Source organism: Macaca nemestrina, chromosome 4 (genome assembly GCF_043159975.1).
Source record: "Macaca nemestrina isolate mMacNem1 chromosome 4, mMacNem.hap1, whole genome shotgun sequence".
Lineage (NCBI taxonomy): Eukaryota > Metazoa > Chordata > Mammalia > Primates > Cercopithecidae > Macaca > Macaca nemestrina.
The window spans coordinates 1,759,735-1,773,898 of NC_092128.1; the positions used below are offsets into that span (position 1 = coordinate 1,759,735).

The 14,164-nt window shown below is 54.3% G+C and overlaps 1 protein-coding gene across 1 annotated transcript in view; it reads left to right on the top strand.

Annotated features, from left to right (window-relative positions):
- PTPRN2 (protein tyrosine phosphatase receptor type N2) overlaps window positions 1-14,164 on the top strand; it is a gene marked incomplete at its 5' end in the record, with an annotated part of 1,004,492 nt that overhangs the window by 972,179 nt on the left and 18,149 nt on the right. The window contains 1 exon segment of the mRNA NM_001305920.1: window positions 1,846-1,910. Within this exon segment, the coding sequence (NP_001292849.1) occupies window positions 1,846-1,910 (65 nt within the window).

A 14,164-nucleotide genomic window follows, 5' to 3' on the forward strand; every position in this document is an offset into this window, starting at 1 on the left:
GTTGCATTGTCTCAGCCACCAGGATGTTCAGCAGAGGCTCAGAACCCTCTGCAGATGGTGAGAAATGCTGGGGACCGGTTACGAACAGGGACGAAATCTGTCATTACAGGAGGTACAGCCACCTCCAGTTTATCATGTGGGTTCAGGCCTCTTGGTAAAAATTCAGTGACTCATATCCTTAAGTATGTTAAAACCACACCATTAAGAATAGATTTTATGCAAAGAAAACTCAACCTAATAGTACTGTCTCTGCTGGACTTGATACCCAACTACTTTTGGTGAAGAACTCATATTCCATTTTTCTAGAAGTGTCTTATAGAATGTTCCTCCTGCCTGGAATAAAAAGGAAATCTGTCTCCAAAGAACAAACACCAAATCTGTCAAATCCAATCAAGAGGCATGTGTGTTTTGTGTGCGCATTCCTGTCTATGAGAGAGGAGGATGAAAATAGATTATGGTCTGTTGTCCTCAAAGAGTAGAGTAGAACATCTTTTACCCACAAATGTATCAAGACAAGCTACACTTAGTTGGAAGATTTTTGTAGTAGATCTTAAAATATTCATGTGAATATATGCTGTGCATAGAAGACAAGTGAGAAACGCACTCAGCAACCACAATGCTCGCCGCGGCCCTTTGAAATGAGCAGTGAGGGTTACATGCGGCCCAGGCCGACCGCTTCTCCTCCTTGGTGATGCAGTGAGGGTGTGAGGATGTGAACGAGACGTTTTTGAAACATTTACCGTCCCAACTACAGCATTTTTCAACCATTTGTTTGAGGAAACAGGTTAAAGCCAAAATGTACTGATTCTTTATGATCAAAAACTCACCTCTAGGGTTCCATCGTTTCTTGGGATTATAGAGAGCATAGAAAGCAGAACGGAAAGCGTGTTATCTGCTGGGTAGTCATGTCTTTCTTGAAGTCTTGAGAGGGAAACATTTATTCTTTTTCCAGAAAGTCACAATTGACTTTGCTAGGATTGTAAACGTAAAAGGTCCTCCATTTAAAAGCCAGTTGTGGGTGTGAGCCCAAGCCCTATGTACTTTTAAGTAGGCCTCTCAAACTCGTGCAACCCGGTGAGTGTCTGCACGGGGGGAGGAAATGGCTTCACACATTCCTCCTGAGGAAAGGATGGTGCTGAGGCTACTCTTCTTCCAGAAAAAAAAGGGATTTTTTTTTCCTTTGCTACTGTTGAGGTATTATTCAAAACATTTTTACAACTCTAGCCCAGATGGTAAATATTCCAATTATAGCTGGTGGGATGAGAAAGAGATGAAATGAGAGTGCTTTTTAAAGAATATGATTGAGTAACGACTGTTATGTCAATTTCTCCTTCTGAGAGGGAGGACCTGCGTTTAGAAAGGGCGGCAGGCAGCCTAGGGGGATGTGCCCAAAGTGTCCCTGCCTGCGTGAGCCAGTGGAGTCCAGACGCCCAGCACCCTCCCCTCTCCTCGGGAGGTTGCCCGGCAACCCTAGAGAAAGCACCTTGCAGGTATCTTCTATACAAATGCCATCAACTCTGACACAGTCCAACACTTAGTTCATTTTGTTCTGGCAAAATGTTCCACGTCTTTGGCCAAAGAGGTGGGAACAAGCAAGAGGGAAACAGACCTGAGCACAGCAGCTCGTGCCACAAGCTGCTCAGAGGCTGGAAGCCCCCAGCGGCCTCCCTTCGCCCTCACTTGGATTCTCCCAGCCCGCGTCCTTCCTCCCCCGCTCTCATCCGCCATCCTTCTTTCCTCTCGCCGGCCCCACTTAAGCGTGAAGGAAATGGACTGTCACTAGCTGTGCGGTGGGTCAGGCTTCCGTGTGGACGGCAACTGTCATTTCTCTCCTTCTGTTGGCAGTGACGGTGCAGGCCGGAGCGGCACCTACGTCCTGATCGACATGGTTCTCAACAAGATGGCCAAAGGTGAGACGCGGACACTGCGGTTTTGTTGTGGCTCAGAGCTGGGATGGCGTTGCTATGGCAACGTAGGGTGCAGTGTTCACCGGAGGCCCCGGAAAAAAATCGCTGATTGTTGTCCCTCTGCTGGGCCATAGGAAGGTGGTTTGCAGCGAGCACATTTGCTTCTGAGACTGGTCCTTCGTTACCTGCCTCTGTGTGCCGAGCACACGGTGGGTCCTTGACAGGTGTTTGCCGCACACGCTGCAGCGTTAACCTCACAGCCGCGGAGAAACCACCCTCGGGCCCTTCAGTGTCCTTGCGGTGCAGAACGTCGCTCCAGTATTCGATGTAACTTCACTGTTGTTAAAACGGTATTTGCAGTAGAGTCACACTAAAAATATCCGTTAGTAATTGCCATCAAATGTCAATCACCCCATCTCAAATGAGCCTTTCAGCCCTTTTTGTGAATGTCCTTCTTATCTAGGGAATCTCTGTGTGTGCTATGGGAGGCTTTGCTCTCGGAGAGGGCATGGGGAGTCTCAGACTGAGGCCCGTGGCGGGGGGACAGGTTTGGCAGAGCGGGAACATGCGCAGACGGCGTGGGGTGTCTCAGACTGAGGCCCGTGGGGGGGGGACAGGTTTGGCAGAGCGGGAGCATGCGCAGACGGCATGGGGAGTCTCAGACTGAGGCCCGTGGGGGGGGGACAGGTTTGGCAGAGCGGGAGCATGCGCAGACGGCGTGGGGTGTCTCAGACTGAGGCCCGTGGGGGGGGGACAGGTTTGGCAGAGCGGGAGCATGCGCAGACGGCGTGGGGTGTCTCAGACTGAGGCCCGTGGGGGGGGGGACAGGTTTGGCAGAGCGGGAGCATGCGCAGACGGCGTGGGATGTCTCAGACGTTAGGCACGGGGTGCGAGGCCGGGTCCAGCAGCAGCGTGGGAGAGCGGATCTGCACACGGTCCGGCTCTGCCAGCAATGAGGTTTATCACTTTGGACAGAGCTTTTAACCTCTCTGGGATCCAGTTTTCTGCTACAAAAGCATGGGGATTGAGCTCTGGCATTTCTCAAAAGGTGGTCTCCAGAACACCCAACCTCTAAGGTCATCTCTTTGAATCCGGGCCAGAGAGAGGGCTCCCCAGACGGGTGAGCTTGGGAGGAGGCACGCACTGAGTCTGCTCCTTGAGCATCACAGGGCAGGTGCACAGGGAGAGGCCCTGAGGAGTCCGGGGCAGAGAGATGTGTCCAGCTTCCCCTGACTCAGCGCCTCTGACACTTACTTGAGAAGAGTCTGCCTCAGCCTTGCGATACCCATTAGCGTCCCATGGAAGGTGGGAGGCGCTGAGATGGCAGCATCCCACAGTCTCTTTCCCAGCGTGAATCAACAATTCCCTTCGTCTCAACACACACGCACATATATGTGTTCATATGGAGACCTCCACCTTCCAGAACATCCCGTTCTTCGTCACTGGCCCAGTGACAGGAGCAGGCATCGATCATAGAAACCAGTTTCTATGCACTTCCATGAATGCCAGCAACTTTAAAATAAGCGTTTTCCTTACTTCAGTTTCTTCTGGTTAACAGAAAAAAAGACATAAATGCGTGAAGATAAAACAACAGCCATGACTTTATGCAGAAGGACTGGAGAGCCTGGGCGAGTTCTCCAGCGTCCTGCAGTGGAGGGGAGGGCTGCAGCCCAGCCCCACAGCCCACACCCACCCGACACCACCAGCATCCTTTACTGGCTGCTGGGGAGAAATGAAATCAGTTTTTGTGCCACCAAATATCATTTTAAACACCCAAGATTCATTTAGTGGTGGGAATGGGCAAACAAAAACAAAATGCAAACACTCTGGTAATACTTTTAATCCTTTTTTGTTTGTTTGTTTTGGACATGACACAATCCTTTTTGTCATTTAAACGTCCATTTTTCCTTGTCCATTAATGCTGCTGTATCTTATCAAATATTTCTTTTTCTTTCCAAATTTACAGCTATTGGAGCTCAGAGCTATCCGTGGAATTTGTATTTCTCCCCTTATCACGGGCCCTCCCTTCTTTCTCTCACACATAAAGATTTTCCTTCTCTTAAACCAAAATATCTTCAGAACGTTACAGATCATTTGATGTGTTTCTGACCAAGCCTGTGTTTGTGAACATGTGACGTGATGAGCTGCTGGGGGCACCTGTGTTTCCAATGGAACCTGCCCATCCAGGTACCAGAAGCACAGGCAGGCGGCTGGATGCAGGTGGCCCCAGTGCGCATCTCCACAAGGATGGGATGGAGCCTGGGTTCTGAGTGGCTCAGGTTCACTCCACAGAGAAGGAAACATGGAGAAGTGTGTCCCGGCCTCGAGACCCCGATGCGGGGGGCAGGGCTGGCATATTGTCCAGGCACCTGAGCCACTGTTCACTGGCTCCATTGTGGCATGTAATGTCAGTTCCACTTTGAGATGGGCTCAGCTTTGGACAATACACATGCAGCCATGTGGAACTGGCCAGAGAGGGCCGGCTTGGGGCCTTTGCTGAGATTGGTGACCCCCTCCTGTTCTTGACCTGCTCCTCTTTCCCTGGGGTGTGTGCGGTGTGAAATTCCCTGACCCGGGGCCCAGGCCATGGTCTCAGGAGAGATCAAAGGGCAGGCGGCCCCTCTGCCGGCTGAGGTGGGCCTTTCCCAGGCCTCCACAGTGAGAGGCACCGGGGTTTTGTTCTGGTGCAGGCTAGGCCCTGCCCGTGTGGCCGGGCGTCTTTGTCTGGCCTGAGAAGCCGGAGGCCCCTGTTGCAGACCCAGCGTTTCTCAAATGATCAAAGGCCCAGAGCCCTGGACGTGAAACCTTTCTTCCCATTTTCCTTTCTGTAAAGGAATGCGTTGCAGAAGACTGGAGAACGCCCTTCCCAAGCTTCCTGGGCAGTGCCAGCACTGACGTTAGGGTCCTCCAGTCCTGCGTGCAGGGCCTGTGTGCTTTCAGCTCCACCAGCTGTGGCCGCAGACAGCAGAGCAGCACTTGTCCACACGGCCTGTCAGCGATTAAGGCCTTTGGGCCTAGCTTAAAGGCCTTTAAAAGCAAACTTGGAATAGTTGAAGTTCTCTCTCCACTGTCTAGTTTAGCAGCAAGTAGACAATGATGCAGTTTGGAATGAAAGTCAACAGGCTCATGTTCTGCAAAGGGTTGTGTGGAGGGAAAGTAGGCACCAATCTGTGAAGCACTTGCACATGGCATTTCTGTTGCAGCAGATACGTTTCTAACTCATCGATACTAGATAAGTGCACCGGAATCTGTTTTTAGGTAGCCTATTCCTCTCTCATTGAAGGGCTTTGCTCACATGTAGCAAAAAATGTTTTTTTCAAGGAAGATATTGTCTAAGGTTGTGCTTTTTACATTTACATTTTTGTCAGTGACCTCACTTACTGAGGGTATTTTTCTACTCCCCCACAATTTTTTTTTGAGACGGAGTCTCGCTCTGTCACCCAGGCTGGAGTGCAGTGGTCGGATCTCGGCTCACTGCAAGCCCCGCCTCCCGGGTTTACGCCATTCTCCTGCCTCAGCCTCCCGAGTAGCTGGGACTGCAGGCGCCCGCCACCTCGCCCGGCTAGTTTTTTTGTATTTTTTAGTAGAGACGGGGTTTCACCGTGTTAGCCAGGATGGTGTCGATCTCCTGACCTTGTGATCTGCGCGTCTCGGCCTCCCAAAGTGCTGGGATTACATCCCCCAAAATTTTTTAAAGGGACAAGGAGCAACCAGCACTGGGGGAGCTCCCCAGAGATCAGGTCGGCTGAGCCTATGCTACGCGGAGTCAGGCTTCACTCCCCAGGGGCCAGCACAGAAATGCAGTGGCCGAGAAGTGTGGCCGAGCTGCCACAGCATTCCCACCAGGGTCTGCGCCTGGGCCGGAAGGGGGTGCCTCTGGGGCCCCAGGTGCCATGGAGGCTGTGCCAAGCAGATACCATATGGCCCCCCGCGGCTGTGATTGTTGACAAGATGCAGAGTGTGTCTGGGGGGACTCATTTCTTTTGTCTGGCAGGAGCCGCAGACTGGGAATTTTGTGTTCCAGCATGAATCCCCACGGCTTGCGAGCCCGTGCTGGAGTGAGCTTTAAACTTCAGCTAGTTAGGAGTACGTTCCTAAGTAACCTCACGGCGTGAATGTGAGTGGATGGTGGGGTGTCCACACAGGTGTAGATCCAGCCCCAGCTCTCAGACTCAGCGACTGGACCTGGGTACTGTTGTGTGTGTGGATACACATCTCCTCGCCTGTGGGGAGGGATCATTTCCGTTCTTTGTTTCCATGAATCTGACTATACTGCGCACCTCATCTAAGTGGAGTGATGCGACGTCTGTGCTTCTGTGACTGGTGTATGTCACTTTGCATAATGCCTTCAAGGTTGGCCTGTGTTGTGGTGTGTGTCAGCACTAACTTCCTTTTTATGACTGACTAATATTCCATGGCACGGATGGACCACACTTTGAGGATTCATTTGGGTATTAATGGACATTGCCATTGTTTCCAGCTTTGGACTGTTGTGAGAATTCCTGCTGTGAATGTGGATCCGCAGATGTCCACTCGCATCCCTGGAGCTGTCCCTGGGGCGGAACGGCCGCATCGACCGTAATTCTCTTTACCTCTTGGCTGTTTGATTACAGCCATCCCAGTGGATGTGAGTGGATCTCACTGTGGTTTTAATGTGCATTTCCCTAACAACTAGTGATGCTGAACATCCTTTAATGGCTTATTGGCCATTCGTGTATCAACTTGAGCAAAACAGACATTTCAAGTCCCTTGCCCATTTCTGAAGTGGGCTGTTCAGTTTTTTTCTTGTTGAATTCTAAGAGTTCTTTATATATTCTGAATACTACTCCCTTATCATATACGTAATTTGCAAGCATTTTCTCCCATTACATCAGGGTTTTTTACTCTTTTGATAGTGTCTTTGTTACACAAGTGTTCAATTTTGATGAAGTCCAGTTTATCTTTTTAAAAATCTTTTTCTTGTGGCTCACACCTGTAATCCCAGCACTTTGGGAGGCCGAGGCAGGTGGATCACCTGAGGTCAGGAGTTCGAGACCAGCCTGGCCAACATGGCAAAACCCAGTCTCTACTAAAAATACAAAAATTAGCCAGGTGTGGTGGTGGGTGCCTGTAATCCCAGCTACTAGGGAGGCTGAGGCAGGAGAATCACTTGAACCCGGCAGGTGGAGGTTGCAGGGAGCTGAGATCATGCCATTGCACTCCAGCCTGGGAAACAAGAGAGAAACATACCTCAAAAAATATTTTTTTTCTCTTTTTTTTTTCCTGTGCTTTTAGTATCATACCCAAGATATTTTGGTCAAATCCAAAGTCACAAATATCTTCTCCTATCTTTTCGTAGATCTCCTCCTATATTTTCTTAACTTTTAAGGGCAGGTTCCAGTAGTAGATGGAAGACTGCCTGTGGGAAGTGAGAGGGGCTATGGAGCAGAGAGCCCGTCGCCTCAAGCGTGTGCAAGAGCACCTGGGTCCTGATCTGCTGTGTGTGGTGAAGCGGAGCACCTGGGTCCTGATCTGTTGTGCGTGGTGACGCGGGAGCACCTGGGTCCTGACCTGCTGTGCGTGGTGACGCGGGAGCACCTGGGTCCTGATCTGCTGTGTGTGGTGACATGGGAGCACCTGGGTCCTGATCTGTTGTGCGTGGTGACATGGGAGCACCTGGGTCCTGATCTGCTGTGCGTGGTGAAGCGGAGCACCTGGGTCCTGATCTGTGTGTGGTGACGTGGGAGCACCTGGGTCCTGATCTGTGTGTGGTGGTGATGTGGGAGCACCTGGGTCCTGATCTGCTGTGCGTGGTGACGTGGGAGCACCTGGATCCTGATCTGCTGTGCGTGGTGACGCGGGAGCACCTGGGTCTTGATCTGCTGTGTGTGGTGACATGGGAGCACCTGGGTCCTGATCTGCTGTGTGTGGTGAAGCGGAGCACCTGGGTCCTGATCTGTGTGTGGTGACGTGGGAGCACCTGGGTCCTGACCTGCTGTGCGTGGTGACATGGGAGCACCTGGGTCCTGATCTGTTGTGCGTGGTGATGCAGGAGCACCTGGGTCCTGATCTGTTGTGCGTGGTGATGCAGGAGCACCTGGGTCCTGATCTGTGTGTGGTGACGTGGGAGCACCTGGGTCCTGATCTGCTGTGCGTGGTGACAGCAGAACGTCTTTGCGGAATCGTGTTTTATGGCTCCCCGGACTTTGAAGGCCAGCCGCCCTCCAGAGCCGCCTTGTTTTGTACAGCAGCCACATGTGGTTCCTTAGAGTCGCTAAAATTGGATAAAGTTTACAAGTCAGCTCTTCAGTTGTACCAGCTGCGTGACATAGCCACCATGGCGACGCCAGGCGGTGAAGCTGGAAGCCACTCCCGCCACCACAGCGGGTCCTGGTGGGCCACACGGCTCCAAAGTGGCACTACGGTGGCTCCTGACTGCACCCTCACCCTCTTCTCATCTCCCCGGGCCCAGCCCCGTCACCCCTCCTGTGCTGGTCTCCCCGCTCCATTTTCCCCTCCTGATCGGGTCTCACACAGCCGTCAGTAAGATGCTTTAGACAGAAAGACCTTGGGTGGCTGCCTCGGCCCGGAGCTGTCCCCAGAGCCCTGGGCAGGCTGGCCACTGCCGGTCCCCCTTGGTGGGTCACGCCAGATCCTTCGGCCCCAGGACTCCGGGCTTTGCAGATTCCTTTCTGTGGCGTGGGGGGGCGCAGCCTTCCCCTCCCCACGGCACATCCCCCACCGTCTGTCCTCTCTGGAGTCCCACTGGTCCATTCCTTCTCTGGCAGATGCCAGGGTGAACCGTGAAAGTGTGGCTCCAGCTGGTGGCAGGGCAGCGTCCACTGCATGCTGGGTCCATGCTGACGCTGGTTTGGCACCTGCTGCCTGCCTGGCGCGGGTTCTGAGAGTAAAACAGGGAAGCCCCATCCTCCCGCCGCATCTTCCTGCTCTGCCGAGAGACAGGTAAGGGGTCTGTGGCTGCAGGGTGGTGGGGAGCAGACGAGGACACTCCCAGATGCAGAGACGGCAGCTTCACTCACGGGCCGGGGCTCAGGAAGACCCGTAGAACGCGTTCCCCCAAATGGAGGGGCCCTAGGGGCCGTCCGTTCTGACCACTTTGTTGCGAGCTGAGGAAGCAGTTCTGGGAGGTTGGGTGACTCGCCTCAAGGCCTCCGGCCAGCCAGGGTCAGATGCAGAACCCTGCTCAGTCTGCAAAGGCTCAAGGCCCCAGAGGGAGGATAGTGGAAGGCACACGACCCCAGGGATGGCGCTCAGAGGCACAGCGTGGTGTGTTCCAGGGCTCCAGGGACAGAGGGGCAGCTTAGCTGGGGAGTTCGTTTGGGGCTGTCACAGGAAACTACTGGAGGAAGAGGAAACTGAGGGCCAGTGGTGAAGGGCCTGGACCGCTGAGCTCAGCTCTCTCTCGGCACAGCCTGGAGTCTACAGGGAAGTGGGAGAACTCAGGCAGGTGCTAGGGGACCGCCCAGACAGTGCAGGACCAGAGGGCTGAGGGGATGGCATGGCCAGGCAGTGCAGAACCAGACAGCCGGGGGACCAGCTGGGCAGTGCAGAACCAGACAGCCGGGGGACCAGCTGGGCAGTGCAGAACCAGACAGCCGGGGGACCAGCTGGGCAGTGCAGAACCAGACGGCCGGGGGACCAGCTGGGCAGTGCAGGACCGAGAGGGCCAGGAGATGGAGCTGGAACTGAAGAACAGGCCGGCTCAGCCACGGGGCCCAGCAGAGGGTTGAGCCGGACAGAGCCGCACATTTGGGCACCAAGGGAAGGATGTGCACGTACATGGGGTTCGGCCTTCTGCAGACGAGACTTAGAGGGACGCGAGGGTTGGGCAGAAACGGGAAAGCTGGGCGGGAGACATCTCGCTTTTACGTTTGGCTGAAACGTGAAAACACGAAGTGTCAGCGGGAAAGGGACCTCACAGGCACGTTTGGCCGCAGTGTCTCTTGTCTCGCTCAGGCAAGTTTCAGGCTGAGACAGTGCCCAGAATTGGGTGAGGTGGGAGAAGGGAAGGGGGAGAGGGAGCCTGTCTGCCCCTTTCTCTTCCAGGGAGGAACTGCCTTCCGTCGGGCAGCAGCAGGGCCTCGTCCACCGCGCGTTGTTTGTTTTCCGTGCCTTTCATTCCCCTGAGCTTTTCTGGTGCAAGAGAAACAGTGAGGGATGTGGGGCGTGAGGTGTCCCCAGGTTCCTGGGCCGGACTGCGGTGCCCTGTCCCGTGTAAGGGGCAGACGATGGACACTGGTTGGAGCAGCGGTCCAGGGGCGCGGCTGACCCAGGGGTGTGGCTGACCCCACCCAGGCGGGGCACAGGCGGGGCACAGGGGAGGCACAAGTGGGCCCTGGTGTTGATCGACAGGTGGGAGTGTGTGGACAGTGTGAGACCCACTGGTCTTGGGAGACACACGGTGGGTGTCCGTGTGGGCAGCACTGCCCACCATCCTTCGATGGTCTCCTTGGGGGTCTTTGTCCCTGTGCATGCGGCCGTCCTCACTGAGTACCAGCTCATGGGTCTCCCACCTGCAAGGGGTCAGGCCGGCCCTGCTGAGCCAGGGTTCACACAGCCTGGCTGCAGGGGCTCCTCACCCACTCCAGGGTCTGATATCCTCACCTGGGCAGTCCTCTGCTTCTCCTCATGGACACGCAGACACCTCAGGCCCATTGGATGCCAAAAGATGTCGTTCAGGTCCCACCTGGCCGAGGGCCGTCCCTTCTGCAAGCTCCCTCCTTGGTCCCGGGTGCTGGCACCAGCCCATCAGGCCCATCCAAGCCCATCCAGGCCCATCAGGCCCATCCAAGCCCATCCAGGCCCATCAGGGCCATCCAGGCCCATCCAGGCCCATCCAGTCTCATCAGGCCCATCCAGGCCCTCCCCTCCCTCCAACGCAGGCCTTGCTGGCACACATTTAGGGGTCAGACCACGCCAGCAGGTGCTGGATGAGGCCACAGCGAGGGAGCTGGCAGCAGGCAGCCACTGAGGATGTGGGAGAGAACACAGGAGAGAGACGGGGCTGGGGGGCCACAGCCCTGTGGGGGCAGTTGTGTCGCCCTCAGGGCATACCGCAAGCACTGGTCCCTGAGTCCACGTGTTTCTGTTCAGACTCCTGTTTGGAAATTCAGGAGGGGATCAAAGTCCTGCCCTCTGAGGTTCCGGTTGCAGACACAGCTCCACAGTTCAACCTGGCCCAGCGTGCGCACTCCCCTGCCTGATTCTGCTCCCTGCTGCCCGGCAGTCGCTCCTCCGTCTCAGTCGCTGGATCCTCTCCTTCCTCCTCTGTGCACATCTTGCTCACGGCCTGGTTGCTCCGTTTCCTGTGGTGCAGCCGCCCTCCCCACACAGTCTGTGGTCCCCCACTCTGTCTCCCCTCCTCTCACACCTACCCACTCCATCCTTCCCTCATTCCTCTGCTCGTCCAGCCCCCGCCAGCGTGCTCTGCCACTCCCTGTCCTGGGATTCGAGGGGCCCGTGCGGAGGGCTGCAGGGGTCTCCCTGTTGTCCTGGAGGCATCTCCCAGAGCATCGTCCCTGCCCAGCCCTCAGGCCCAACATCCTCCGTCCAGACCCTGAGGGGCTGTCCCCAGAGGCAGCGGGTCCCACACGTCCTTTCCTGGCGCCTGAAACCCAGGCTCATGCAGCCTGGCCGTTTGGCAGTGAGGCTCCCTCGTGGTGTTGAGTAGGATGCTGGGGGTCCCCCGATGGAGTCAGGGTGCGGCAGGGGGTTGCACGCTGTCCCTTGGAATCAGTAATCCTCACGCAAGATTCTTCCAGACGCACAGCAACTACGTGAGACAGAACTTGCGTGTGGGAAGGGCAGCAATCCCGTGCAGTGTCACACGGCTGCTCGGCTCCCTCCTCAGCCTCCCCTGTGCTTCCGTTTCTCCTGTTTCTGAGGTCAAATGGTGCAAAGTGTCCTTGGCCATGAGCCCACAGGCGTGGGACAAGGTCTCCGTGCTTGCACTATAAGCCACAGAACTGAGTCAATGTGTAACTGGCCTTGTCCCCAGCCCAGGCACTTTCTGAACCCAAAATAGACTCAGGGGGACCAAGGCAGCTGCTGGCCCTGCAGGAGCAAGGGGGAGGAGAGCCTGGCCTGTGCCCTTGCAGGAGGGATCCCACCAGACCCCCATAAAGGCCGGGCCCCCAGGAGCAGCAATACCAGTGGTCAGTGCGGCCTGGGAGGGGAGCTGACTGCGTTCGTCACAGCTCCCCACTGGACCAGTGCGTGAGCACCAGTGCGTGAGCACCTTTCAGGTTAAAGGTGCAAGTGGTGTGTGCGTGTTCCAGGCAGCATGAGAAGGGTTGCCTTAGGCGGGCCCCCTGTTCTCTTCCACGTGTTCAATATTCACAGTTTGGTGTGATCGTTACTCAGCTGCAGACGCCTCCTGAATGCCATTTACCGCACACGCGTGTTGATTCTGACGTAGGTGTCGAGGGCCTAGCCACATTCTGGAGCTCCCCGTGTGGGTGTGTGTGCTCTGCACCGACCCGGGAATGGCTGCGTGCCCTACCCCATCACACGGACGCTCCAGGATGTACCTCAGCACTCCCCTGCCTTGGGGCTCTCGTGCCGTTCCCAAACCTCTTCTGTCAGCACAGACGCTGCGTTTGCATCTCGGTCCTGCCCCGGTGCCCTGGCACTGGTTGTGCAGGGCAGGTAGGTGGGGTGGCAGCAAACTGCAGTGGGCACCATGTCGCACCAACGTGCATGTGTTCACACACAGACGGGACTCGGAATTGCGGAGCCATCGTATTCGTCTTTCACTTTTAACAGTCCCCCCTTGAATCGTGAAGCTGTGCTCACCTGCACAGGGGTGCGGAGGTCCGGCGTCTCCGCGTTGATGCTGCCAACACCTCAACAGTATTATGGGATGGTCCAGCAGTCAATAGAAACTTATCAGGATATTTTGCACAATTCCCTGTCCTCCTGGAGTATTAGCGGATGGTGACTTTAAAACGACAGTACTCATTTATACACTTCTACATTTTGTTTAACTTACATTTTTTATAAGGATCTGGAGGCATCTCGGTTTCTCCAAAAGAAGGATTTAGAATTTATTCAAAGGAAAAAGTACGTAAGAAGTAGCTAGTTTGTTATGATTCTGATCTACTTGATTTTCAAGTGAATAAGACGCAGATTTGCCTCCTTTGATCCCAGCAAAGTGTCGCAACATAGACCATATAATTTATCTGGAAGGTCAGCAAAAAAAATCCTGCTTATAATTTTCATAAGTCTTTAGTTAAGATCATCCAGGAAAGATGTGAAGTGAAAACTCAGCACCGAAGGCCCAGGACAGTGTGTGCATGTGTGTGTGTGATTGGTGTGGGTATGTGGGCGTATGCATGCCCATGTGTACATGTGTGCATGCACGTGGGTGTATGCATGTGCACAGCATATGAGTGTGTGATATGGGGTGTGGAATGTGCAGTGTGAGCTGTGAGTGTTCTGTGTGTGTGTGCATGCGTATGATGTGTGTGATCCTGAATGTAGGAATAATGGATGTGCATGTGTGATGTGGGGTGTATTGTGAGAGTGTGGGGTGTCGGTGTGTGTGTGCATGTGTGTAGGATGTGAGTGTTCTGTGGTGCGTGCATGCCTGTGTGTATGTGTGTGTGCATATATATGACCTATATAAGTGGGGTGTGTGTGTTGTGTGGTGTGTGCACGCCTGTGTATGTATGTGTGCATGCATGTATGTATGACATGAGTGTGGATGTGCATGTTGTGTGAGCGTGTGCATGCCTGTGTGTATATCTGTGTGTGTGTGTATGTATGACACGAGTGTGCTGTGTGCATCTTGTGTGGATGCGTACATGCCTATGTATATGTGTGTGCATGCATGTGCATATATATGACATTGTGCATGTGTGTGCGTATGTGTGACATCAGCGTGGGGGTGTGTGTGTTGTGTGGGCATGTGCATTCCTGTGTGTATATGTGTGTGTGCATGTGCATATGTATGACACGTGAGCGTGGGTGTGTTGTGTGTGCATGCCTGTGTGTATACATGTGTGCGTGTGTGCATATGTATGAAGTGAGTGTGGGTGTGCATATTGTGGGCGTGTGCATGTGTATGTGTGCTTGTATGTGCATATGTATGACAGTGTGGGGTGTGAGTGTAGTGTGAGCATGTGCACACGTGTGTATGTGTGTGGGTATATGTGTATGTATGACATGTGAGTGTGGGATGTGCATGTTTGGGTGTGTGCATGCGTGTGTGCCTGCATATGCATATGTATGACATTGTGCATGTGTGTGCATAGGTG